Source organism: Electrophorus electricus, chromosome 23, assembly GCF_041902795.1.
Source record: "Electrophorus electricus isolate QZ-2024a chromosome 23, ASM4190279v1, whole genome shotgun sequence".
Classification (NCBI taxonomy): domain Eukaryota; kingdom Metazoa; phylum Chordata; class Actinopteri; order Gymnotiformes; family Gymnotidae; genus Electrophorus; species Electrophorus electricus.
This window is the reverse complement of record NC_137519.1, coordinates 8,380,001-8,406,826: the sequence shown is the minus strand read 5'-3', so window position 1 is coordinate 8,406,826 and position 26,826 is coordinate 8,380,001. Positions and strand designations below refer to the sequence as shown.

Here is a 26,826-nt window from a genome sequence, read left to right as displayed (position 1 = left end):
TGCGTGCCCGCAGCGCGAGACGACCACGCTCACTCCCCTCTTGCCTTTTTGTAAACATGGCCGCGAAACAGGCTGCTGACACCGACCGGGGACAAGCATAGACTGTTTCTCCAGACGACTTAGCAGCACACAATCGGGATACAATGGCTTCAGCGCGTCCTTTCTCAGAGCGAGAGAGAGAGAGAGAGAGAAAAGATGAGCGCTAAATGCGAATATTTATGCTAACAGCGACTGACCTCGAATGCAAAAGTTGTGTGGAGTTTGACAGCGGCTTGCTGAAGAGCCACGCTAGCTAACAAGCTAACTGGTTGAAGACGGGGAGGCAGCGCCGTGGAGGACTGCAGCTCGGTGAGAATGTGAAGAGAACTTGCTACCCAGCTAACGCTGCAGTCTGCACAAGGAAATCCACGGGGAAGTGGATTATATGGCATTCAAATGAATGAGTACTCTTATCTTGAAGAAGGAACCGAGGAAGGAAGTTCAGGCATGCTGCTCTGAAGAACCACCGAGGCAGTCACATAATCTAGCGAAGTTGGTCTTGATATAAAAAAGATAGTTTGGCTCTCTAGATGAGCCCCACTGTTCTGGGATTTACCAGCTTGCATTTTGTGTATTTATCCGTTAACTGCCACACGTAAACATGTTTTCTGGAAAAACTCCGAAGGCGACATTTAAGTCCTACCTGCCCCCCGTTCAGGTGAGGAAAACCCTTTTTCTCATACAAAACCTGCTACTGTTGATGCATAAAATTGACTAAATTACTTGCTAGAAAATCAGCTCGTTAATATTTAGTCTAACAGATATTCAGAAAATAAAACAAGTGACCTGTTAAGCATCAATTTAGAAACTCTTATCTATCTATCTATCTATCTATCTATCTATCTATCTATCTATCTATCTATCTATCTATCTATCTATCTATCTATCTATCTTTCTTTCTTTCTTTCTAATGCTGCCATTAAGTTATTTTCAGCGTCGTGTGTTTTTAAATAGCAGACGTGTGGCTTCTGTTAAAAGCTACTATTAAAGTTAAGTCACCAGCAGGGCAAAGTGTATAGTACACTGAAAATTACCGTGCAGCTTTGCCTTTCACGTCTCAACGCTCAAAGCCTCCTGTTTAAGCTGCTGTGGGCTGGTGGTGATATTTCACTTGCTTTAATGTGCTTTTAATGTATGTTACGTAGACTGATTTGAAGAAAAGTCCCCAAGTGACCATCAAGAAACTTGAGGCCAAACTCTTACCAGGTAATTCCTTACTTACTGCTTAATTATTGCATTTCTTTGCGTAAATTATGCTATTTTTGGAGGGATATAAATATGACATTAATGTAATTATTTTAAAAATTCTTTCCAATAAAGAAATCTAATTGGTCAAACAGGTAGGTACTGGGATTAAGCAGGCTATATAAACCAATTGCAGGATGTCATACTCTGCTCTGCATCAGTCAGTTATTCATTCCCAATAGGTTTATCTCAGAATTCCAGTCTGTGTGTTAAAGCTTTTTGTATGTGGGCTCATTGTCCAGTTCTCCTCTGCTGATCCTCACGCGGTCATGCAGTGTTAGAAGTGAGTGTCTGAGTATCCAGTGCAGTGCATTTCCTGTTGTAGCACCATTGCAGTCTACCGTGCATAATTAGTTTAACAATGGTGTTTCTGCAAATGTTGGGCCGGAATGCTATGTACTTTTTGCAGGCAAAATGTGCACCACACCCAGTGCCTGTATACCGCTTTTTTTGAGAGAGAGAGAGAGAGCAAGAGAGGGAGGTATAAGACTTCTTAAATGATTAATTGAATAAGTTATTCACAAACATGATTCCTGCTCATGTGGGGTTATGGGTGGAGCTGCGTGTCATTGGCTGGGGTCAAGGTGGAGCCACCCTTCTAGCTCACTATTGCTGTATGTGCTAAGGGTTCTTATAATTTCAAGTCTTTGTTTGCTGGCAGACTACTTTAGGTTATCCTCAAAATCTGGGCTGTCTCTTTGAACAGTTGTCTTGTTTTGACTTTAAATCTTGCATGATTTTGACCGCTGAGTATTAAAACTTGTTTTGCAATTTCCTGCGTTCGGTTTACTGTTACACGCAATAGCTGAATATAATATCTTACTAAATTCAGTCTTTGTGATTCCATGGAAGTTAACGAGTGATTTGTCAGGTGAAGCAGAACTAGGCAGATTTAGTTTTCCTGGAAGTGTGGGCCTAGTGCACAAACAGGGATGGGAGGGACAGGGCAGTCGTGGGGGAAGCCTGTATCTGACTTTATTTATTTATTTATTTATGGGGGGGGTTGGCTGGGTTATAAATTGTTCGCACCTTAATTAAGATACATGACCTGGGTCATCCCTGTTTCCAAAATAGATGCGGCACGTGTAGTTTAGCTCATCTGGCTACAACATAAACAGCAAAATCCCCTTTGACTGTATCTGTGTACCCGCTTACCCCTCTGGTTGTCATGGCAACCCAGTTGCAACAGTAATAGTGCTGTGAATATTCTGTTAGTGTTTTTTGTGTTGTGTTTTAAATACCCATGCTGTTGAAAGGATCTAGTGTAAGATGCTATATTATCGGTGGGAGTGCAGGAGAACACAAGCTGCTTTGCTGGACAGTGACATGCTATGTGTGTATAAGGCTGTTTGCGTTTGGTTGCCGTACAGGTGTTTGCACTTGCTGTGGATGGAAACGAGGCACAGAGAGAAGAAGGTCAGCATGTTTCCGTGCACTGAAAGTCAGATGCTGCTTTATGATCATGTCTTCCACTTGAATCAAGCCCTGTGAATCAGTCATGTGGTGCAATACATTTTCCTAGGCTGACATCAGCAGGATATACAATATGGATACCCATAAGACACACCCAGAAATAGAACTGTATAACGTGGCTGCTGACAGAATGTTGAATGCAGATAGAACTGTAGAAGGTAGCTGACAGAATGTTGAATGTGGATAGAACTGTACAATGCAGCTAACAGAATGTTGAATAGAGAAAGAACTGTTGAATGTAGCTTACAGCATTGAATGTGGATAGAACTGTAGAATGTATCTGTCAGAACTGTTGAATGTGGGTAGAATTGTAGAATGTCATGACTCTCAGAATGTTGAACGTCAAAGGAGCTCTTGAATGCTGTAGCCAAATGCAGCCGTTGCCTACAGTGTAATACTTTTGTCATCATGTCCAGAACCAGAGGTCTGTGCACCAAGCCCCAGAAGGCCTAGCTGAAAGAGCATGACTATATCAGTCAGTAGGTTTTTTTTAAAGCTAAGATAACAATTCTCCTAGTACTCATCTTATATTTAGAGGCAATATTACGAGATAATCCAGTCACTTGACCAAATAGTGAACTATTTCACCATCTGCATGCACTCATCTGCTTCATACAGTTAAGATGTCTTGTACCTAAACCTGAGATTTGTGCTGATCTTAGAAATGGTGTTCAAAATAGTTCTCTGACATTCAGGACATTGTCTTTTGAAAAGAACAGATTTAATACTTATCATTATTTCTATTTGGTTTGTGTAATGTTTCTCACATTTCCATGTTACATTATAGCTTTCTTTTTCTTTCATCTTAATAGCCAGCTGTTTTGCTGTTTTGTCCAGTAAGCTCCCAAAACATTTGGCAGTGTGTGAAGTGACTACCATGACAACAAGTCCGCCAGACTGCCACCTTATGTCGTGCTAAAAAGTTCCTACGTCTCTCCCACGCAGTGTGCAGGAGCGCCCGCCGTTCCTTCCTACCTGACTTCCACGCACACTGAACACATCCACTTCCAAAGTGTCCTCTACACTTCTCCTTAATGCGATTTTGCAGCATTTTGTCTCCTCAGCATTCAGGCAGGGCCGAGAAGGGGAGGTGGTGTCAGTGACCCAGGCCCACCCCTCCTCGCTGGTCATGTTCACACAGTGGCTTGTTCAGTATGTGGGGATCATTTGGCTGTAGTGGTAATGAAATGTATGACTTTGGTTGAAAAGCCATATACCCACAACTGGAGCTTTTAGTCTGTTAGAACCATGGTGGCTTCCCTTCACCAGTCTGGGCGAGATGCCCTCTTTTACATGTAATGCATAGACATTTATGCTGTTATGTGAACATATAGTTGTATATTACACACATTTATGTTTTCCCATGGGGTCCCCAGAAATGGATGATGTTTTGAAATTATGGTTTCTACATTTTTGCTGTAACCCAGCTCCCAGTATACCTGTGTCAGAGTGCCTAATGGCTTGGTTCAGTGTTAGGAGCTGGGACAGAGGGAAAAAGTGGACCGTCTGACAGGCCCCAAGGATTGGCTTGAGAAACCCTGTCCTCACCTATGGGTTCAGGGTCTTGTGCCTTAATATTTCATGCTTTTCTTTAACTCTGTCTATGCACCATCATAATCTAATCCTGTAAAGTTGAGATGCAGAGTATGTAGCGTGTTGCCTGCACTGCCTCCCCTTCTGATAACACGGACCAAGAGGACTCATCAGACACACTCAGGACTGCCTCACGATATCACGAGCCTTCTGATGAAGGGTTGTTGGCAAGTTGATTCCAGTGTGTTGGGAACAGGGATTCACTAAAATGGGCAGTGCAGAGGAGCTCTGATCAGTATTAGCAAAACGCTTAACGTAGTCTTAACATGTTAGCGTGTTAGGCCGCATGTTTGTTGGAGAGGCACACAGTGCAGTGCTGTGGTTAACGCCCATGGCTCGAGCTGGGTACACGCTGCAGAAATGCCTCTGCTCTGTGTCAGCCGACAGCATCACTGCCACATCAGCACCCAGTCGGGGCTAATTAATGGAGCAGAGAAGTCAAGCTGCTGATTACCCTCTGTAGTGCGCTGTTTACACACACACACACACACATTCCAAGGAAAGGGAGGGGACACAGCACTAGGCTTATTAACAAGCAGAGCTGTGTGTGTGTGTGTGTGTGTGTGTGTGTGTGTGTGTGTGTGTGTGTGTGTGTGTGTGTGTGTGTGCGCGCCATTCTGAGTGGGAGCGGAGCAGCGCACTATCTCATGCAGTTGGTAGTAGAGTCAGTCGCGGATGAATAAATTATTGCCTAAAAATGTGATATCTTCTTTGTCCTCAGTGCAGTTGTTTTGTTGATTTCGACTGGATGACCTTGCAGTTGCCATCACCTCATTATGCCGAGAGTTTGGGATCCAAAAGCCTACGGAGATGTGCAGCCCAGACTCAGACCCCACGTTGACCAGCATAGGGTTCACTTCACTGCAATTCACTTGACTTTGTTGCCACCGTATGAATAAAAACAAAGCTCGGCCCTGCTAGACTCAAGAAGAACCGGAGAACTGAAGAACCAGAGAACTTGTGAAGAAAAGCCTGAAGGCCAAAAGACTGTCCTACAATGTGTGCGCTGTGGAGGCGTCCCCTGTGGTAACCTTTCCTAAACAGTCCCAGCTGGCAAAGCCGAGAAGGGCAGGGCTGGGCTCAGCGGGCTTCGGAAAACCTCCACCCACCGCTCCGCTCTCCTCCCTGAGAGTCAAGTGCTCGCAGCTGGGGCAAACGACACTCTCCCCCTGTTTCAGTTTTCACCTCCCCCTCCCCGGGCACCCAACCTCACGTTTCCCAAGACGGAAATAGAAGCGCTTCTTCCTCCTCTTAATAGTCACTTCTTGGAAAGCGAGAACTGAAAGTGTTTATTTGCGAATGGCTGTGCTCTGAGCAGCTTGGCTGACGGGCCGCCAGAACTCCAACGCAACCCAAAGCGTCCTGGGATGTTCTTCCGAAGCTTGGAGAGTCGCTGGTAAATTTCTGCAATAAGTGACTGGAAATGGCGGTCTCGTGTTTTTAAAAAAAAAAAGAGAGAGAAAAAAAGAGGCTACTGGCTCTTTAAAGGCAGAGGGGGAGCTGTCTGCACCTGTATTTGATGAACTCTCGCTCTTTTCAAGTTTGTGTGAAACCGGAGCGCATGACCAGTGCTCGGCCATAAGCCTGTGTGCACGTGCACACTGTTAACATTCAGGAGATTGGTTGTCTGGGTCTGTGTAACAGGTCTTGTTTTTATTGCTGTGTAATTTTTCCCCAAACTCCACAAAAATGGCAAACTTGACTCCCTTTCTTTGGAGAAAGCACATAGTTTAGTGTGTGGGGGGAGGAGGCTGGGGGGTTATGTGCCCTCAGCTGATATCTGCATGAACTCTCCCACAATTCTCTGGGATCTGGAGTGCTGGATCGGGTTCAGTCCAGTGAGTCATCGGCTCCCATTGTGTAAAAGTACCTCCTTGGCTGAGAGTTGAGAGCGAGTGAGAGTGAGGGAGTAATTAGAAACTGCTGTAGGGTAAGGTGTCCTGGTGTAATGTGTACATAGCTTTTTGCTATACACACTGATTCACTAACATGGCTAAATGTTTTCCAGCTTGTGCCTGTAACGTAGCAATTGCTGGCCAACCGTTAATACTGGTAGCAAGGGTTGACATTGGTGTATATCCCATAAGCAAGTTTTACACTGTGCTTTTGGTTAGAAATTCTGATACCATCTTCACTGGAAACTCAACACTTATAAAGAAAATAAGTAAAGAAGATGGGTCAGACAGACAGAGACAGACAAACATATTGATTATAGTTCTGTTGGAGAAGCGAGAGATGGAACTTCAACCTGATAGATCCTTCAGTGCGTTCTCTCTCTCTCTCTGTGTGTGTGTGTGTGTGTGTGTGTGTGTGTGTGTGTGTGTGTGTGTGTGTGTGTGTGTGTGTGTGTGTGTGTGTGTCACACACACAGGAATTGTCATTGTAACTGCATTAGAGTAGCCAGCTCATTGGCTCCACCCTCAAGCCCTGAAACAGTCTCACCTGTCGATGTAAACAGATCTTTGGTGAGCTGTCCTTCACCCAGGATGTGTTGAAAAAAAAAAGAGGTGTAGGAGTTGCTGAGTACCAGGACTGGGAAAACGTCCATTAGCTGTAGGAATTTTTTAGCGACTTTTTTTCTTTTTTTCAGACTCCCTTCTGCTGATTTGGCCTGATCTGATTATGGAAGACATACTCACCCACAACCCCCCCCCCCCCCCCCAGCCTCTTTGTGGATGTTCTCCTCTGACTCGGTTTCCCTCTCCTGTTCCTGCTCTTCAGGGGAGATCGTGGTGAACGAGGTGAACTTTGTGCGGAAGTGCATCGGAGCCGGCGGCAGCCAGGATGACCTGTGGGGAAAGCTCGTCTGCACCAACTTCAAGGTCTCTTTCGTTACCCATGATTCCTTGCCACAACAGGCAAGTACACCCTCACCTGCTCCACATATTTCCATATGCTTATTAGAGGTAATAGAATATGTGTAGAGGTGGGTAGAATATCTGTAGGGGAGGGTAAAATATGCGTATATGGGTGGGTAGGCTGCCTCAAGGGTCCTCAACTCGGGCTTATCACTTCCTACTCAAGCTGAGTCAGGTGTGAAAGGGAAGAACTCAAACCCATGTGCCAACACTCGGTTGCCTCCAGCGTAGTGGGGGGAAGGTCCAGGCTAGCTGTTGGTGTTCGGAGCGCCTAGCCGAGCCTCACTGCAGTACGTTCTCCGGAGACACGGGATTAACTCTGAAGGGCTGGGCCAGTTTATGGCATGTTTTGAAGTACTGGGGGTGGGTGGAGATGTTGCATAACTTGTTGAAGAGCATGTTTTGCTCATGCTCGCATCCCCCACACCCCCACTTCTTGGTGGCGCGCACCATCTGCAGAGGCTTTCTGGAGCGCTAGAAATGCTCTCCTACACAAAGCTGCTGGCCAACTCAGGCGCGCTTGACATGGTTGCTTTGGGTTGTTGGGTTTTTTTTTGTTTGTTTTTGTTTTTTGCTTTCAGTTCTTTCAACCACATTTAGGAACACTTTGCCATTGCATGGCCTTTATGGCTCTCTCGGGTGGGTTTTTGTTTGTTTATTTATTTATTTTTAAGCACCTGTCTGGCTTCTGTGAGTCACTAAAAGACCTTGTTAATTTCAGCCTGAGTGAGGCAGAGTGAGCATACAGCTCCAGAAATGAGTCAGAAAATGATTAACCATTTGAAACTCTGATAAACGCCAAGTAGTGTGTCAGATAAACACTCAGAGAAACGCTGAGGAGTGTGTTGGACACAAAGGGCCCCATCGTCTTCTTTACTGATTTATCAGGCACCTTTATAAACGGTGCTGGTAACTGAAGAGCAGGTCAGCAGACAAGGGAGTCATCAGAATTCAGACCACCTGACAGTGGCAGCGGAGATGTGGTTAATTTTTTACTGCTATGTTGAAATGTTTTGAGGTTTTGTTAATGGTGCAGCCACCTCTTTCTTTGATTTGTTTTGAAATGCTTTAGTTTTAGCTTTAGTACACTTGGTCAGTATGACGCCCTGATGAACCTATTCAGTCCAGCAAAATTTTAGTTTTTTTGTTTTCTGTGTAGTCCATTTTGAATTTGCTTTACTGGTGCAGAATCAATTGCTTAATTTTTTTCATGTAACTTAATTATTTAATGTAAATCAAAGACAAACAAAAACACTCTGACTTACTGAATCGTCTGGTTCTTCATTGGCTTGTTCAGAGGTTCCAGTGTGCACACCGGCTCCTGGGAGAGTATGACGTCCCGCTGGCTTGTGTAGATCAGGTCATCACCGGTAAGCTCCCATTCACAGCTGGAGCCCACCCCCCCACCCCCATTCTTAATGTTACGCCTTTCAGCTATGTAATAAACAATTCATAACTACTCTACTAATTCCAGAGGCAACGTCACTGTTACTGCTGTTTATAATGCATGTCATAATTTAAATGCTTAAATGTTCTTCTCATCCCTGCATATTTGTTTGATTGTAATTATGATTATGCTGATTATTATTAAGTTAGGTAGTATTCTTTATTCATATGTGTGGGTGAGGTGACCTGGTAATGCAGTGGGCCCTGCATCAGAGTGCAGTCACCCTGGGCTCTACAGACACACCTCAATCCTCTAGCCTCCAAGCCCGCAGCCCAGGGGTCATCGCTAAGCAGCCCTGTTTGGCGTTCTGGGGTTGCCACACGTCTTATCTAACTCATGAGACTCATGGTTGAGTTCTCCCTGGTCGGAAATCACAGAAATGCGCAGTGCAGAGGAACTCTGGAAGCAGGATTGGGGAAACACCCTACTGGGAATGCCCTGATCAGGGGTCATCGCTAAGCAGCCCTGTTTGGCGTTCTGGGGTTGCCACACGTCTTATCTAACTCATGAGACTCATGGTTGAGTTCTCCCTGGTCGGAAATCACAGAAATGCGCAGTGCAGAGGAACTCTGTAAGCAGGATTGGGGAAACACCCTACTGGGAATGCCCTGATCGAAGCCTTTTGCAGTTGACTAATTGCACAGAGCAATGCAGCATTTTAGGTGTACACATGATAAATTACATTTCCCTAGTGTAGGGTTGTATAATTAATCCCATCCAAAGCATTATACGTCTCACTGTAAACGCTTGCTAGGGTTGCAGGGCTCCGAGCACTTTGTCACTCGAGCTGCCTGCTCGGTGTCATTCTTCTGTTTCACGCTGTGACAGGCTGGAGCATTTGCGCGGCCCACCGTCGAACCGTAACCGCCTGAATACCACTGCTAGAATGTTTCACCTTGCCACGAGGCAGACTCTGTGGACTGTGTGTGGAGTTTCGTCTGTGCACACACGTACATTTTGCTCCCTTTTAGTCAGGGCACGCACGCGGGTACACGCACAGACTTTTCCAGGCCCGTATTCATCCTTTCTCTATTTGAGCAATATGTCTGTCAGCCTCTCCCTCTCTCTCTCTCTCTCTCTCTCTCTCTCACTTCTCTGTTCTTCTTCTCCATTTCTATAAGTATTTGTTCTGGCCTTGCTGTCGCCGTGTGTTATGAATGAACTAATGTAACCTACCTCCTTCATGCCTCTCTCCCTCCGTCATCTTGTTCTTTCCTGAAGCCTTCTGTATTGACTGCAGTGCAGTAGAACCTGTTTGGGTGGCTGCTTGCCCCTCCCCTCCGCGCATTAGCCAGTCTGTTTTTAGCCAGGCTGCAGATGAGCTCACTGGGCCAGACTGTGGCTCCGAGCTGGAAAGCCTAACCGGGATTAAGCTTGTTTGTGTTAGATCATTGCTCCTGCTCTCTGCTGACATAGCCCCCCCCCCCCCCCCCCCCCCCCCCAGGGCCTGGAGCCCTGCGTCGAGCCAACAAAGTGTGAAGCTGTGTGTGAGTGTGCTCTCCTGCCTGTGTCCTAAAACAAAAGTCCATTATGAGCAAGTGCCGCTGCTGAGCCACACTGTGAGCTTGTTCTGGTGTCAGACGGGCAGTTAGCGGTGCAGAAGGTGGTGGGTTGGCCTATGTCACTCTGGGCCGCACTGCCTAACCACTCTGCACACCTCACTCTGCACCACCACTTCTACAACAGGACGAGGAAAAGAACACAACACCTGTGTTTTTGTAGAATTTCTCTCTCTTTTCAGTTTTAAAATTTCCCTGTTAATTATTTCTGTGTAATTTTGGGCTCGAGTCTGACAAACGGGCAGTAAGAGAGAGGTGACCACACTGTGGATCGGTGGTTCCGCTCTGGCTGTAGGGAGGGTCGCAGGTGTGCGTAGACAATTGATCTCCTCACCAGGGGTGTCCTTCCCCTGACCACGATCAGCCAGAGATCTAGAGAAGAGAAAGCAGGAGGATGGAAGGGAATGTGAGAGATGATCAGACTAGGGAATGTTTTTAGCAGGTGGTGAAATTTAGCAAGACACAGTCATCTGCTGGTTGACCACATTAGTCACAGAGTGTGAAATGAAGAGTTTCATTATAATAACGGAACCTTCCCACATATGAAAAAGGTTTGATAAAAGCATAAAAGGAAGAGAGTGAATAATTTTTCAACATGACCAACATGAATAATTTTTCAACGTGCCAATATTTTTACCTAGAAGCTAATTTGGTGTATTAACATGTCAAAACATCCTGTTGTTAAGGCAATGTTAGTCTGTTTCAAATAATGCTATATAACAGGGTGGGCAAAACTGTAATGTAATATAATAGAAACATAATATAGTATAAGTATAATAGCAAAATGGTTTAAATTTAGTTAAAACTAAATATAAAATGAGCTTTTGGTATCTGGTTTACATTATTTATATGTATATTGCATACGTTGTTACGTCGTTAGTGAAAAATCAGTGTACATAGGCAGTGTATGTAGAAATATTATGTAGTACATCTAAAATTAATTCAACACTATAATGTTAGCATTTTCATGACTTGAAGTGGGTGAAATGCTCATTATTTTGCACGCGTTTGTGTGTTTGTTTGCACGGTGCTCTCTGCAGTGAATGATGCCAAGGGAAAGCGGAAGATTCTGGGCTCCAATAAGAAACTGAAGTTCAACCCCACAGAGCTCATCCTGTACTGCAAGGACTTCCGCATCATTCGCTTCCGCTTTGACGAGGCTGGGCCTGAGAGCGCCAAGAAGGTGTGTACACACTCATAATCACACACTCGCACGCGCACACACACACTCTCGCGCAGGCACACACTCACTCACCCGCACACACTCACTCACACGCGCACACTCACACACACTCACGCACTCACGCACGCACGCACACACTCACGCACACACACTCACTCTCACATACACACTCACACTCACATACACACTCTCTCTCACACACACACACACACACACACACACACACACGTATTCATACAGTAACGCACGCACATGTGCATGTGACTGTATGCGTGCGCGTGCACTCATACGGTCACGCACACACACAAACACACGTGTGCACTCATACAGTGATGCATACGCACATGCACACACTCATATCGTCACTCACACAAATGCAGGCACATGGACTTATAAAATTTCCCTAAGTGGTAGAGATGAGAAGAGCACAGTCATCTCCATTTTATACACACACACAGTAATATTCCTTCCTGTTCATAGAGTTAGCCTTTGCAATCAAACCTTTGTGATTTATTTAGCAGCTGGTGGGAACATTGTTAATATTCTTACTCTGTTGGTTCCTTCCATGGTTGATAAATAGTGTGCTGTAACCTTCAGGCGATCACGCAGATCACACAGATCACACTGTTCTGACGAGTAAAGGTGCATAAGGAGAACTTGCTTTCCTCTCTCTCCTCTCCTCGTGTTTGTAGAATGGATTGCAGCAGCGTTTTCCTGCACACCCAGGACTGTTTCTTTCATCCTGCCTCTCCATCTGGCTGGTGGCAGGCTTGCCATGGAGGTGTTATTAGCACTGTCTGTCTGTGTGGAGAGCCAGTGTAGAACCACGCTATTCCACAGCCTCACTGTCTGGGACACAAATGTTCCTTTCAGAACCTTGAGCTGTTTGTTTGACGACTCCACTGCTGGAGAGTTTCTCTCCAGACAGGTTCACTATTTCTCTAGTATTATTCTAGGCTTCTGTAATGTTACTCTGTTTATAGGTCTCTTGATGCATATTACAGCCTCTTTTCTCTTTTGGCTGCAGTGAAACCTCTGACATTTGATATTGCAATCAGTTCTTTTCTTTAGAAATGCTCTTGAATGGAAAACGTTCGGTCCAACTTGAATAATTATTTGACTACATATTTCCAGCAGAACCTAGATGTTATCTGCTCAAGAACGTCAAGCGTGCTCTGTTGAGGAATGTATTTCTGTCTTATTATATCTGTCTGGTAAAGTTCAGGGGAGTGCCTTTATGCTGAGGGATTTATTCCCACTGGGAGACCTGTGCACTGTGACCATGACTCACACTGACCCTGCAAACCCATCCTGTTGCCTCACAACAGCTGCTGTTGCCTGGAGACGTGGAACTTTGTGTAAATTAAAATTCCGTACTGGACCCCTGACTCACCGCCTGATAGAAGCGGAAAAAAATATTTAAAAAAAATTCCCTCCTATTCGTCATCGCTTTAGTGTAGCAGACTGTGATTGGCCGTGCCATCAGTCTGAGTCAGAGCAGAAAGAGTTCCACAGTATGTGAGGAATGGTTGTTAATCATCAGGGAGGATGGCGTGTGTGTGGGGGTGTGTGTGGGTGTGTGTGTTGGAGGATTGTTTACGTATTCTTGAGGTGGGAAAAAAAAGCCACGTCCTTCCCAGCTGTTTCCAAGCTGCCTGAGTACAGTAGAGCTTTCACATGGCGTTCCCGGGCCAACGGCGTGAGTGAGTGAGATCACAACAGCCGGAAGAGTACGAGAAGAGAGGAGAGGGGTGTAGAAAGGGCAACACATAAAGGTAGCTGGTTAAGGAAGGCCGAGTTTGGCGCAGCGTCGAGTCTGGGGGAGAGGGGCCCGGCGTTGGGGGTGGGGTGAGTAGGAGAGATGGAGGCATGAAAACGAGAAACAAAAGGGCCATTGAGGAGAGCTCTCACTTTGTGATCTCTCGGCAAACACAGACACGTTTGTCCCCAGTTCCGTCGGAGAGCAGCATGCTGATCTGCAGAGCCTGCGTGAAGAGCAAGCAGAGTGCAGTTCACTGACTGTGTGTGTGTGTGTGTGTGTGTGTGTGTGTGTGTGTGTGTGTGTGTGTGCGTGCGCACATGGGAGTGATTAGGGTGCTGGGTGCACTTCTGCTCCAGCTGCTCACACACCGAGGTGAAGTTTAATCAGATGGACATGGTTTATTTACCCACTTCTCTTGCTAGGGTTAATTGCAGCTAGTTCCCTCCACACCTTCCCTTTCACACAATCACCGCCAAGCTGGGGGGGGGGGGGGGGGGACGTAGGCAATGCCCAACACCTGTAGGACACACACCCTTCCCCCTTCATTGTTCTTGTTCCATGTGAGGTCATGGGACAGGTCATGGACTGCGTTAGCATGTAGAGTTAATTGGAAGGTGAGAGGCTAAACTTCAGATGTTTCCCTCCAGTCCATCAATGTGAATATGAATGTAGATACACCTGTCAGAGCTCAGTTTATGGTTTTAGTGTGTCTGGGAACTTATGGCCCTTTCACAGTGTGTGTCTGAGTGTGTCTGTCTGACTGTGCCTGCCTGTGTGTGTGTGTTTTCCTTGTGGAATGAGGGTGTAGGATTTAATCATGCCTCCAGTGTCTGGTGAATGAGTGTAATTGCTGCATGCAGCTAAAACAGGGAGTTCCATGTTTTGCTTTGTGACAGATGGGACTGAGCCAAACTGTAATAGCTTATTATGCTGGATGAAATTACAGAGTTGGACATGACCCCCCCCCCCCCCCCCGGGCTTCCTCCACACTGGACTCAATGGCACTCATTGTGAGATTTGGCCTGGCTGCCGCCAACTCCCAATGGCTCTTCTTATATGTGCACTTACCGCAGACAGCCATATTCAGAGAGAGAAAAGGATGAATATTTCTGGGCGTTCAAGCTTAAGGTGCCGCATGTCCGACAGCCTCGGGAAGCCATTAATAAACGGGTCTCAGCAGTGAACCGTTCGGTAGCACGGCGCCCGGAGCGTTCTGGCGGGACCTCGGGGCGTGTGCCCTACTCCTCGTTCCTCCATCGGCCCCTCATTTGCAGTCGCGGGCTGCGTTTCAGTAGGGCTTGATGTCTTTTTTGCAGAACACCTCCACATGTTTTGGCCGTACCCGTCGGAAGCTCGGCTGCGTCGAGCGTCTCTGCTGTGAATGCCGTTAAGGTCTGGAGTCAAGTTGACCCTGCTGCAGGCTGAAGTTCGGCGTGCCGGGATGTTATTAATTGTCTCCGTGGCTCAGAGCCCATGCCAGCAAACTCCATACAAAATAAAATAGAAGTGAGGGGCAGTGGCTGGTAGGAGAGAGGTCGAGGGGGAGAGCTTTGGCCAAACCCTTGCTTTCTTTGCCTAGCTGGTGGGTTAGCATGGTGGTCTGCTGCGCTGGTTTGGTAGTATGTGATGAGAGCCTTCCCAGACTCCAGTGATACTGCTGTTAATACTGCTGTTGTTAATATGAATAAACTTGTCAATACAAATGTTGCAATCAGTGTTTTTCATAGTAACGTTACTGATGTTGATATTGCGTATTGTGAGTGGACAATTTGAGATGATTCCTAGAACAGGAAATCGAATTGCTGATCATTTACAAAGGAGCAGGAGTGTCTGTGTGGCACGCATGAGGTCATGTGACTCTGCTGTCCCGTAGGTGTGCCTCGCCATTGGTCACTACTCCCACCCTGCTGACACTCAGCTACTGTTTGGATTCGAGTACGTCGGCACACGGTTCTACAGCTCCTCCGGTAATTCACTCGCACTCTCTCCCTTTCAAACAGAAAGACAGACACACGCGCGCGAGCTGTTTTACAGCCTAGGGGGACTGAATATTTATTCTCCGTGTCTCTGTGTGCATGTGCGCTCGTAGGTGAGAGGGTGAATGGGATCGATCCTGGTGGCAGGTTGCAGACGCCCCTGTTTGACTGCTCTTCTGACTGGGATCGAGAGATTAAACGCACAGGTGCTTCAGAGTGGAGGGTGTGCTCCATCAACAAGGACTATCTGGTCTCACCCAGGTGCGTGTGTGCGCGCTTGTGTTTACCACATGCTGTTTCCCCAAACAGTCCTGCTGATATAACGGAGCCAGAGATTAGCGTTTATCTGTCTTAGCCAGTATGTGAATGTGCCTTTAAAACAACAGCACAGTGAGCCTGTTTTATGCAACAGGCTCGTTGTGAGGTTGTTCCATGTGTTAACATGGCTGGTTAATCTCTATTAGTGTATGAATAATCTTTGACAAATTAGGATCATAAAATGTAAGATAACCAGTTGTGCATTCACTGAGAAACAGAATGTCTTCTGCCACCCCAGGCAGTCTTTGTTGGCCCACAGTATTCTTTGCAACATGCAGACAAAATGATCCATGAGGACTAGGCTCTGTCAGCGCCTCCGTCTCTCCCTCTGCCCCGTCAGTCCTGCTGACACTGCCACTAGGCCTGTGTGTGTGTGTGTCTGTGTGTGTGTGTGTGTGTGTGTTCCTGCCTGAAAACGTGTCTAAAGCAGCGCTCCCTATTTTTCTCCAGCCTCCCAGAGTTCTTTGTGGTTCCGTCGTCTCTGGCCGATCAGGACCTGAAGCAGTACGCCTGTTACTTCAGCGCCCAGCGTGTCCCAGTGAGTCGCCTGCGTACGCTGGGGGGTGGTGGTGTTCGTTTGTATAGATAAAATGATGCATATTTTTCCTGAAGTAAGAGCTAAATGCATTTTAACTGTTCTTAAATATATGTATATACAAGATGAAATGTTTAGCTTGTACGTTTATGTACTAAATATGTGTGTGTGTGTGTGTGTGTGTGTGTGTGTGTGTGTGTGTGTGTAGTTATGGTGCTGGAATCACCCCAGCGGGAGTGCCCTGGTTCGGATGTCCAGCATCACAGAGCCTCTGCAGCAAAGGAAACTAGATCAAAGGTGTGTGTGTGTGTACATTTTTAATATATATTAGAGAGATAGAGAGAGAGAGGAAAAGGAGAGGTTAGTCGGAGCACAGAAGAGTGATGGACTCATCTGTTCAGTGTGCTGCCTCTGCAAGATGACCGTAATACAGCAGGCAGATTTCAGATAGTAGGTCATGGGAATGCAGGAAGTCTGAATTCATCATTCTCCTGTAGTTTCATAGTGAGCACCTGTTTCCAATTTATTTTGAATCTTTGGAAGAGCTCGTCAGTGCAGGCCCCTGATCTTTTGGCACACTGAGCCGGGGAAGTAGCCAGACGTGAGACGTGAACTGTCCCCTTTTCTGTATGCTGCCCAAGCATAGTGGTCATGTGGGATTTGCTGTATACACAAACGCACAAAACAACAGCTGCTCTAGACAGCCATGCTTCTGACTGTACTCAGTTCTTTAAATGCCAAAAGATCTTTAATCCCATTTTTTTCTACAATGTCAGAATTTGCAACGCTGTCATGAAAAGCCACCCACTGAGGAGTGATGTCCACAAGGTGGAGCTGGAAAACGGTCTGCTGCCCACCATCCATGACATCCAGGCGGCCCTGGTCAAGCTGCGGCAGTTCTGTGTGATCGGTGAGCCATGACGCACTCTGCTGCCGCCCTTCTGGTTGCATTGCTCATTTGTGCTCTAGATCGAAGGTGTTTAAATGCAGTGGGGATTGAAGTCTCTAGCCTGTTACTCTAGACCTGCATTTCCCTGTGCTGGCCCTTGGGTGTGCCTGGTAGTCCCTGTTTTTAGTGGTCATCCTGATCCCAACACACCTGACACAGCTCACCCCGTTTATGACCCTCATGATACATTTAGAATGGGTACACTGGGGCAGGAATCCCCAGAGACTGGTGTAGTTCAGGGAGACTGGTGTAGTTCAGGGAGAAGCAGCACTAGTAAACATGGCCCTAAACAGTTTTTCTGTAGTAGCGGGCTGGTGAGCACAGATCGATAGCCGTGCCCATCACTGTGAAGTCCACCCTGCTATAAGAGGATTGTTGGGCGTACAGCAGCCTAGCCAAGGGTCAGCGCAGCAGCCCTGCCTGTCGAGGTGAATGCCCCCTTCCCTTTATTTGGAGGGCAGTCATTTTCTCCTGACACACAATTCGACGAGAGACAGTGTTAGAGTTGCTTTGACCACCTTCAGTGCTTCTTAGGAACAAAACGTTTTATTCAACTTGTGATTATCTGGAATAGTGAGGGCAAACACGGTGACTGTGTGTGTGTGTGTGTGTATACACAGAGCCCTTTGAGGAGTCTGAGGATAAATGGCTGTCATCCGTGGAAAGTTCCCGATGGATGGAATATGTCAGGTATGAATAAACACCACACATCAGCCAAAGAACAGGGTGATCCCCTCACAGCCTACAGGGGGCAGCACTTCTGCTGCATTTACTTATTAAACGAGTCCCTTCACTTCCAAGCGTCATTTGTATGTAGGAGTTTAGAATTCTGTTACACTTCATATGATAATTCTTATCAGTGACTTTATGACATTATTAAAGTTTTTGTTAAGCCTTTGCTGTGATAAAATATAATGCATTGTGTGGCTTGTTCCAGAGTGTTTCTGAAACAGGCAGTGGAAGTGGTCTACGTACTGGAATGGAAGCAGGCCTCTGTCATTCTGCAAGGTTAGACAGACACTCTGGGCTTTGGCCGGGGTTTAGTGCTGTACTCCTCCTCTGTTGGCTCTCATGCCTAACTGTCCCCCCTCCCCCCCCCCTCCACAGAGGAGGAAGACAGGGATCTGAGCTGCGTGGTGGCGTCTCTGGTGCAGGTCATGTGTGACCCTCACTGCCGCAGTCTGGTGGGCTTCCAGGGCCTGGTGCAGAAGGAGTGGGTGATGGCTGGCCATCGTTTCCTCGACCGCTGCAACCACTTAAAGAGGAACGACAAAGAGGAGGTAGAGTGGCGGCCACGCGCAGGCAGACGGAACCAGATTTCTGGAGGCTGGATTTCTGAGATGGCCCCAACCTGGCATAGCCTCGCTTCAGCGTCTTACAACAGGGAACTCGATTGAGAACCTTTTGGCCAGATGAGACACAAGTCCCAGCTCCTGTGCTGGACATACCAGTGAACATTTATTTTGTGCTGAAACTCCCCCTGAATTATAGAGGCCTTGATAATCATTGAATTCAATGAAGCATTTTGCACTGCACTGCAGTGTGTTTGTGTGTGTTTGTGTGTGTGTGTGTTTGTGTGTGTGTGTTTGTGTGTGTGTGTTTGTGTGTGTGTGTTTGTGTGTGTGTGTTTGTGTGTGTGTGTGTGTGTTTGTGTGTGTGTGTTTGTGTGTGTGTGTTTGTGTGTGTGTGTGTGTGTGTGTGTTTGTGTGTGTGTGTGTGTTTGTGTGTGTGTGTTTGTGTTTGTGTGTGTTTGTGTGTGTGTGTTTGTGTTTGTGTGTGTTTGTGTGTGTGTGTTTGTGTTTGTGTGTGTTTGTGTTTGTTTGTTTCCATTTCCGGGGCCTGCTCCAGAGCCTTTTTACCCATGTTCCTGCTGGTACATGTCTGATTTCAGCTCCCCAGATAACTAACAAGTCCTTCAAGTCCAGTCATGCATGTGAAAGTAGGGCAAGCGCCTGAAAGCGTGTCGTGTCTCTCTCTCTCTCTCTCTCTCTCTCTCTCTCTCTCTCTCTCTCTCTCTCTCTCTCTCTCGCAGTCTCCCCTGTTCCTGCTCTTCCTGAATTGTGTGTGGCAACTGCTGGAACAGCACCCGACCGCCTTCGAGTTCACCGAGGTCTACCTGAGCGTGCTGAGCGACAGCATGTGGCTGCCCGTTTTCAGCACCTTCCTCTTCAACTGCCCCCAGCAGAGGGCGGAGCACAGCAGGGTGAGGGAACCGGGCCGGGTGCACGACCCCAGCCCAACCCGCTAGTTCAGACCTGGGTGCAGTACGTAGGAATGTAGGCGCACAGCAGCGTTCCTCAGACGTACGCCATCAGCCTCGAGTCACCTCGACTCGGGAGTGCTATCGCACTCCATGGATTTGATCTCGCCTTCTCGGCGTCCTTAAGGAATCCGCTCTAATGCGTTATACTCGTAATCTGTACTATACTTTGCCATTTTATTACTTTTGCATTAATAACCAACACGGAGAGCTACTAAAATGACCACAAGCATAAAAAGGAGAAAATCATTAAAAATAAAAGATTGCAGGTAATTTAAAGAAGGTGATGATTAATGCATACACCACAGGGCCTGCCTTTGGCCAGTGTCGTGGCCCGGTAGATAACGAAGTTGAGAACCACTGGTCTAAACTTACCGTGCTAAATATTGATGGTGTCTGTGACGAGCGTCTCCTGTTGTTGACTCTCTCCCGCTCTGCTATATTTTTATTTCCCCCTCCTTGTTCTGTCCCCGTCTCCTCCTCCGTCTTTGTTGACCGCTGTAAGGACTTTGCCCTGACTAAGAGAATCTCCCTGGGGCAGGAACAGGCTCTTCGCTTCCCGCCGGTCTGGGACTGGTCTCAGCAGTTCAGCCTCAAAGACCAGGCTCTGTTCAACAACCCGCTGTATGTGGGCAAGAGCGCCCCCTGTGTGCACAACGGCACAGTGCGGACATACTCGCACAGACGCAGCAAGGTGAGGTCTGCATTGACGGTGCTAATGAAACACTGAGCTGATAAATAACATAACATTTGTTTCTGTGTTGGTCTACTATTACTAAAAATAATATCTATTCATATCTAGTCCATGGCCTGAAAATTCATACTGTTTTCTTATGCAGCATGGTTGATATTCTAAGAACTTTTTAAAATGTTTAACAGATGATTTTTCACTTCTTTTACCAGAGCATGAAGGTGTACATTTTAAATTCACTTTTTTTTCTTTTTATTTAACATTTCCTTACTACTCCCTAAACTCCCCACCTAATTAAAACCAAACGTTGTAGAAGTGCCCTCTGGCTGACGTGTCCCATGTGTCTCCTCAGAGAGTGTTCAGCTCCACTCTACGCGGCGTGCCCTCGGCCCTACGCAACGGCTCGCTGGCTGAGCACGACACGCTGATGAGGCGGAGCTCGCTGGTGTCCCGCCTCCGCACGGACTCAGGGCTGGCGCGCGAGCCGCAGCAGGAGACCCCTGCCGAGCGCTTCCTCCGCGACTGGCTGTCGCGTCCGGCCGAGCCGAACAGCCTGCTCCTGCCCCAGCTCCTGCCCTCCCACCTGCCCCTGTGGAGGCTGCACTTCCTGCGCTGGGTGCCCGAGGCCCGCATCCCCCATGGCGGGCCAATCACTGCCTTCCACGAGTTGTCTGTGCTGGCGGACGAGATCGAGACACTCCAGAAGCGGCTGAGGCAGTACACGGGAGGCTCCATCCCGGCCCCCGATGGCCCTGGGGCCGAGCCCAGCAGGATGTACTTCAAGGCGGCCTCTTCTCCGCAGGAGACCGCCGGCGCTCCGGACTACCTCAGCTCCACGTTCCCCTTCTCGCCCGTGGGGAACCTGTGCCGCCGCAGCATCCTGGGAACACCGCTTAGCAAGATCCTCAACGGAGCCAAGATCTGGCTCTCCACAGAGACGCTTGCCAACGACAGCATCTGAAGGCCAACGACGGCATCTGAAGGCTGCCGCATGCAGACAGGGCAGGGTGCACCGATCCAGCGGTCCCCAGGAGGCACGAGACCACCCGGAGCACGCTGCCGTTTTCTGAACGTTGTACAGCCGACTGCCCAATTAGGTTGTTGGTGATTTTGGGTTTAGGAAGAGGCAGTGAAAAGTCAGTGCTGTGCGGTAGGTGAGGCCATGACTTTGAACTGTTGTGTGAATATCTATGACCTGGGCTTCAAGAAGTTTATATTCATGTTCAACTTGTGTTCCAAGTGTGATTTTCCTAAAGCACTTGCAGTTGTTGTTGTTATCATCCAGGCTTTTTAGCTTACCCACCCTTGACTATATTTTTGTTCTTGCACAAGATTATCTAGCCATGTGTTTGACAGGTTCACTCTTTCGATTTTTCCCTCTGGTGAAACGGTATTTCCTGGTTTGTATGGAATTAAGGCATTATGCTGAGGAATGTAACACTAAATTCAATCTGTGGTAGAAAACCTTAAACACCTTTAGTTTTAGTATATATAAATATGTAGTTATATAGACTTTACAAAAGACCTGCTGGTAAGGTTTATCTATAGCTAGTTTTATTAAAATGGAGTAACTGAAATTATGTGAATTATGTGGGTAATATTGGATGTCCCACACCCCCCCCCTCACCCAGTGAGAACTGCACTGTGGTCTCTCATACAGGCTGGGCCTTGTCTGTTAGACCCCTCCCACACAAACACAGAATGGCTGCTCAGAATGACTGACTACTCCTCTAGCCAATCAGCAGGTTGACTTGGCATCGTGGTCGAGTCTGCTATCCTAGTAGGCACATTAGTGCATTAGCATTTATAGAGAATACACTAGAGTTTAGGTTGAGTGTTTGATTGAAAAAAGAAACAGCACTGGTTACCTTTTGTTCTCTTCAAATTGTATTGTGTTTCTCTTGAAAACTAGACAGTTGTCTTATTTGAGTTAATATGTAGACTTCCTTAACGACATTTAATTAAAGCCTTAAGATGGTTATGGTTTGGGGATACTTATTTTGACAGAGTTTTATTAAAATATTTTACTTTTTTTATGTCCTAAAGAGGTACTTTTCTGCCCTTTAATCCTTTAACTAGTTTTAAAGTAAATAGTTTGTGATTTAGTTTACCACTAATGAGATGTACTCAGTGCGGTCTGGGACGAAAACTGTGCGTGATCTTAAAAACATCGAATTGTTCCACAAACAGCGCTGATATTTATTCGAATATGCAAAGAAGCCAATACAGGGTAATCTGTTCTGTTCCTCTGTGCCTTGCTGTTTGGAGATCTTGGCATTGCCCTTCAGAGAATCATGTTTCTTCTCTCTGGCTATGAAACATGCTAGCAACATCTAACAGTTCTCCCATTTCCCCATCACAGGGAAAATTCCGCGCGTAATTCCAAAGCTATGAGTGTAGGCCATGTTTGGAGGTGTCGTGTTGTGTGCATCGCCAGCTGAGATGCAACAGCTGGCCTTTCAGGCTCACCTAACAGGACCCTGTACGCCTGAAGGGCTGCGATTGAAGTCCTTTAGGGCTGTTTCAACTGGACTGGCACCTGCCTTTGAGCCACTATGCAAGGTGTGATGCTTCTAATGTATATTTCTTGTGAATAAATTAAGGATTGACAAGACGCTGGTGTGTCTGGTATATGTGGGTGGGTGTGTACACGCAGGTCACTTAAAATGTGCACATTACATGTTAGATGTGAAACTGGAGGCTGTATGCTAGTGTCAGTTGACTCCCTAGCACCCACTTGTGACCAATTAATGCAACAACATACTCTAGTGTTTCCATATCACAGTCCTTAGCACCATGTTCAACTGGTGTGTGTGCTGCAATAAACACCTGAACAAAAATTCATAAAGGGGACTATCATTGGCTGGACTTCATAACTTGTGTGAAGTGTCTTAGAGCAGAGGTTCTCCACCACTGGAAACAAGAAGCACTGCTACAATATTACACCGGTGTTCACCAGCATGGCCGTACGGTCCCCTGCTTGAACATGCCTGCGCAGGGCATAGAAGGCCCTCTAACAGACGCAATGTTGGGCTCTACCGGGAGTATTAGAACAGACTATAAACAAGTCATACATATGGGGTCACACCTTCTGATTATTTTCAAATTTAGGGTAGAATTATGCAAAATGCACTGTGAATAAACCGGTGGTGACTTCTTTTAATAATGCCAATAGAATTAAATTTAATACAAATAACTAGACTAAGTACACGCATTCACTGTCTTTTAAAGAAATCCTGTACATGATATGTAGGACACATTTAGAAGTCTACAGCTTAAGCTTGCTGGCAGAAACCTCTTTGTGTTTCTTCTTGGCCGCCTGCCCCTTGGAGCCCTTGATCTCGCTCCTCACTTGGTCCTGCAGTTGGGAGAAGAAAGCCTGGGAGGAGCGGAGCGCTTTGTCCATCCCGTCGTTCTGTCAGCAGGGACAACAGAGCACATCAGCACGTCCCATCTCACGAGGGTGCTTACTAATGCACATTACTAATGTGATCTACCCTGATGGAGTGGAAATGCATGCCCAGTAAGCTAACATTGGCCTCAATTTAAAGTGAAATAAAAAAGGAACACTGGTACCTTTTTTTAAAAACTCAAGACTACCATTAATTAAACTGGTTAGTTACTTCAGTTAATCCAGTTTGGCAGTTTACATCCTGAGCGGTAAAGGGTGCAGAGGCTGCTACAACTCAGATCTACAATCTGCTCACCCCCCCGCCCCCACACTTCACTCCAAGGAAGATACCATGTTACATCATCACCTGACTGACATTTAGGAATGACCTTTAGAACAAGGGATGAGATGGATCCAATTAAATCAAAAACCTAAATTTTGTGAGTATGCCTGACAAATGAAAAAATTGTGTTCCAAGTCTACATATTTAGTATGAATGTTTAAATAAACTGCAACTAATTAGGGCTATAGGACATTTTATGCATTTTGGATAAGATGCACAATCAGTATTGTGCTTCTCATCACTTTGCTGTGCCATTTCCTACATAATCTTGGATTTTTTTGCTCAGTTGCCTGTTTTCTTCAATACATGTAAAGCACCAAGAACAGCCTTTGAGTATGAAATGTGCTATAGAAATAAACTTGAATGTAAACTGTAAAACAAATCAGAAAAGGCTCCAAGTGTGATCACTCTAAGCACCCTTCGCTGACCAAAGAAGCCAGTACTGACCGTGAGGATTTTGGCTTTCCCGCCTTTAGTCAGTTTCCGGAGGGTCTCTTCAGCTTCGGCCTTGGACGTTCTCTTGTTCCCTTCACCTCCGCGTGCTGCTTCTTTCAGCTTCTTCCTCTTCTCCCGCTCTTTAATTCTCCGCTGCTTCACTTTCTTCTTCAAGCGCCTCTCGCGTTTCTTATCTGTGGACAATTTCTCAGAGTTGCCCAGGATGTCGCCAGCCTTGTTCTTCTCCTAAGAGAAAATAAAATAAAATGCCATCACACACACAAAAGGAAAGGAAATCTACTCCTCATTTGTTGGAGCAGTGAGCTAAGGCCTCTTAATAAGGCTATTTATTTGACCGGTGTAGTGAAATCATGGGTGAAAGTTCACCTTAATTTCCTCTGGAGCCAAAAGAGTGGCGTCGCTGGTACCTACGGGCGCCACCTCCTCCATGGCGATGGAGGGCAGGTTGGAGACCACCTTCACTTCAGGAATGTGCTGCAGGGAGAAGGAGGGAAAACATCCGTACAGCACAGTTCCAAAGCACCTCAGGAAGATAAATGGGCCAAAAGCTTAACACATCGAAGTCTTACTGGTTTGGGAGTAAAGTGGAAGTTGGAAAGAGCGTCCAGCTTGAGGAAGAGGGAGTCTAGGAGCTTCTGGATTTCTGTATGAGCTGGATTCTCTTCTTCTTCTTCTGTCTTTTCCTGAAATTCAGAAAATGCCACAAAGCAAAAATAAACTCTTTCCCTACACCACAGCCATAATCTCCCACCGCTGGCACCACTATTGTCCTGTGAAGCCAACAGACTGGACAGGATTTCTGTACCCTGGGTCTGTACAGTCATCCTTTACTGGTCTTTACTGGTCAAAAGTGCGCTGGATGCTTTTAATACACACCTGTACTGTAAATACAGGATATTCAAGGCCAGAGGCAACTAGAAACTATAGAAAATGTGGTGTTTTCATGGTAGCCAAAACCATTAATTACAGAGATGCACAGGCACCAGCACAGCATGGGCCTTGCCTACAGGCAGTGGGGCTCACCTGTGTCTGCTTGAGGTATTCCTGCTCATAGACCTCAGCGAGGCTCAGCTTGCTCTTCTCGTGGTCCAGAGTGAGTCTCTTCTTATACTCGAACACATCCTCCTTGGGCTTCTCCTTCCTCACGACATCATCCCAGGCCTGACACAGAGCAACAGCACAGTCAGACGCTACTCCCAGTCAACTAATTCCCTGATGCTCCTCTAGCAATGCAAGACTGTGCTGCGTTTATAGGGTAAAGGAAAGGGAAGCTGCCCAAACCTGGTCTTTAATTCTCTGTTTGATAATATCCTCAAGGTGCAGAGTGGTCTCCTCTGTGACGGCAGGAGCTTTGGGGGACAAAGCGAAGGAAATCAGAAGCCAGGACTTCAGCAGTAAAACACAAGCTGCTCAGAGGAGCACTGTGGTCAAGCAGAGGTCTTACCCATCCTGGAGGCCTGGTCAAACGCCAGGTCCTCCTCCAGCATACTGTTCTCCGGTCGAGACTGCGCCGCGATTTCCCCGCTCAGCTGCCAGGGTTTCTCGGCTAACGCAGCCTTCTCCAGTTTATCGATCTTCTCCGCCATCTGGTTCACATTTTACCAATTTTACCAGCGTTTTACCAATTCCGGGGAGTTACGGGGGGCGGGGTAACCAATAAATATGAAGTTCATATTTATGAACTAATAAATATGAAGTCAATTGCAAACCTGCCCTGAGGAGTAATGTTGGAGAAGATCTTTTCACCAAAGCAAAAATTTACCTTTTCCTGTCTTTTCTCAAAGGATGACTTGGACCCTGGATTAGCCATCTTTTTTTGCTTCCCACCCAGAATATCCTCCACATCTTCCCCTTCATTGTCACTGGGGAGGTCAAAGGTCACCTTCCGCAAAGTATCTCTGGCTTTCTGGGTTTCATCATCACCCCTATATATATACAGAACATTAAAATCATGTTAGTTCCTGAACTAGTGCACAACACAGTGCAATATCCTCAAATTAATCACTGCTATGGAATAATCAGCACTTCAGAAAACTGAAACAAGAAAAAAGGCCCTTTACTCCTCCATACTGAAATCCTCTTCATCCATGCCCTTTTCATCCTCATAGTCGTCATCATCATCCCCTTCCTCATCGTCACCCGTCGATTCATCTCTCTCATCTGGCTCATGTTGGTCGACGGGTCCGTCATCCTTAAAGAAATCTTTGTATTTCAGATTTCTGGAGCTTTTTGGCTGAAAAAAAGTCAATCAAACAAAAACATCATACAAGAGCTGTGGAACAAAAAAGAATGATTCGATTTTTTTAAAAATTATTTGTTTAAATATTCCCTTATTGTTTGATGGTTGGGTCACCACCTTTTTCTGAGACTTTGACACAGCAGGCTTATCAAAGGTCAGTTCCTCATCCTCATCTGATGGTAAGTCCTGAAAATAGTCTACTTCCTCACCAACAGCCCCTTTCCCCTCCATCCTGTCCATATCATCCAGAAAAGCCTCCATTTCTGATAGTTTAAAAAAATCATCATCTACTTCTGATACAGCTGTCCCAGATTTAGGTAACTTAGCTGTTATGTTCTTCATATGTTTGGCTTGTTTCTCTAATTCATCAACATCAAAATCAACGTCCGAGTCCTCATTAGAGAAGTCCTCATTAGAGCAGTCCTCCTGTTCCTCCGCCGCAGAAGCCTTGGACTTAAGTCTGTGTTTTCTTTCTTTACCATTGTCATCTTCCTCTTCATTTTCAAAAT

At 46.4% G+C, this 26,826-nt stretch overlaps 2 protein-coding genes across 2 annotated transcripts in view; one reads left to right on the top strand and one right to left on the bottom strand.

Annotated features, from left to right (window-relative positions):
• Window positions 1-47: 47 nt before the first annotated feature.
• mtmr10 (myotubularin related protein 10) lies at window positions 48-21,730 on the top strand. The gene is made up of 16 exons (XM_035520782.2): window positions 48-697; window positions 1,185-1,245; window positions 7,072-7,208; window positions 8,506-8,578; window positions 11,255-11,397; window positions 15,033-15,126; window positions 15,249-15,396; window positions 15,904-15,991; window positions 16,197-16,285; window positions 16,765-16,898; window positions 17,558-17,627; window positions 17,875-17,945; window positions 18,045-18,217; window positions 18,970-19,140; window positions 19,703-19,891; window positions 20,241-21,730. Exons 1-16 carry the CDS (start codon window positions 641-643, stop codon window positions 20,847-20,849), a joined length of 2,307 nt encoding a protein of 768 aa, XP_035376675.1. The 5' UTR covers window positions 48-640; the 3' UTR covers window positions 20,850-21,730.
• Window positions 21,731-23,027: 1,297 nt separating this feature from the next.
• mphosph10 (M-phase phosphoprotein 10 (U3 small nucleolar ribonucleoprotein)) overlaps window positions 23,028-26,826 on the bottom strand; it is a 4,636-nt gene continuing 837 nt past the window's right edge. The window contains exons 2-11 of the mRNA XM_027007418.3: window positions 26,435-26,826; window positions 26,139-26,311; window positions 25,841-26,003; window positions 25,523-25,664; window positions 25,360-25,427; window positions 25,102-25,239; window positions 24,648-24,761; window positions 24,445-24,552; window positions 24,070-24,303; window positions 23,028-23,303 (exon numbers count right to left, since the gene is read on the bottom strand). The exon at window positions 26,435-26,826 is cut by the window's right edge and continues 290 nt beyond it. Coding sequence (XP_026863219.3) covers window positions 23,157-23,303; window positions 24,070-24,303; window positions 24,445-24,552; window positions 24,648-24,761; window positions 25,102-25,239; window positions 25,360-25,427; window positions 25,523-25,664; window positions 25,841-26,003; window positions 26,139-26,311; window positions 26,435-26,826 — 1,679 coding nt within the window. The 3' untranslated portion in view covers window positions 23,028-23,156. The remainder of the gene's footprint in view (window positions 23,304-24,069; window positions 24,304-24,444; window positions 24,553-24,647; window positions 24,762-25,101; window positions 25,240-25,359; window positions 25,428-25,522; window positions 25,665-25,840; window positions 26,004-26,138; window positions 26,312-26,434) is intronic.

Coding starts and splice junctions, on each gene's coding strand:
- mtmr10 (XM_035520782.2), top strand. CDS start 641: ATGTTTTCTGGAAAAACTCCGAAGGCGACATTTAAGTCCTACCTGCCC. Junction 8,579..11,254: donor TGTAGATCAGGTCATCACCG/GTAAGCTCCCAT, acceptor TGCTCTCTGCAG/TGAATGATGCCAAGGGAAAG. Junction 11,398..15,032: donor GGCCTGAGAGCGCCAAGAAG/GTGTGTACACAC, acceptor GCTGTCCCGTAG/GTGTGCCTCGCCATTGGTCA.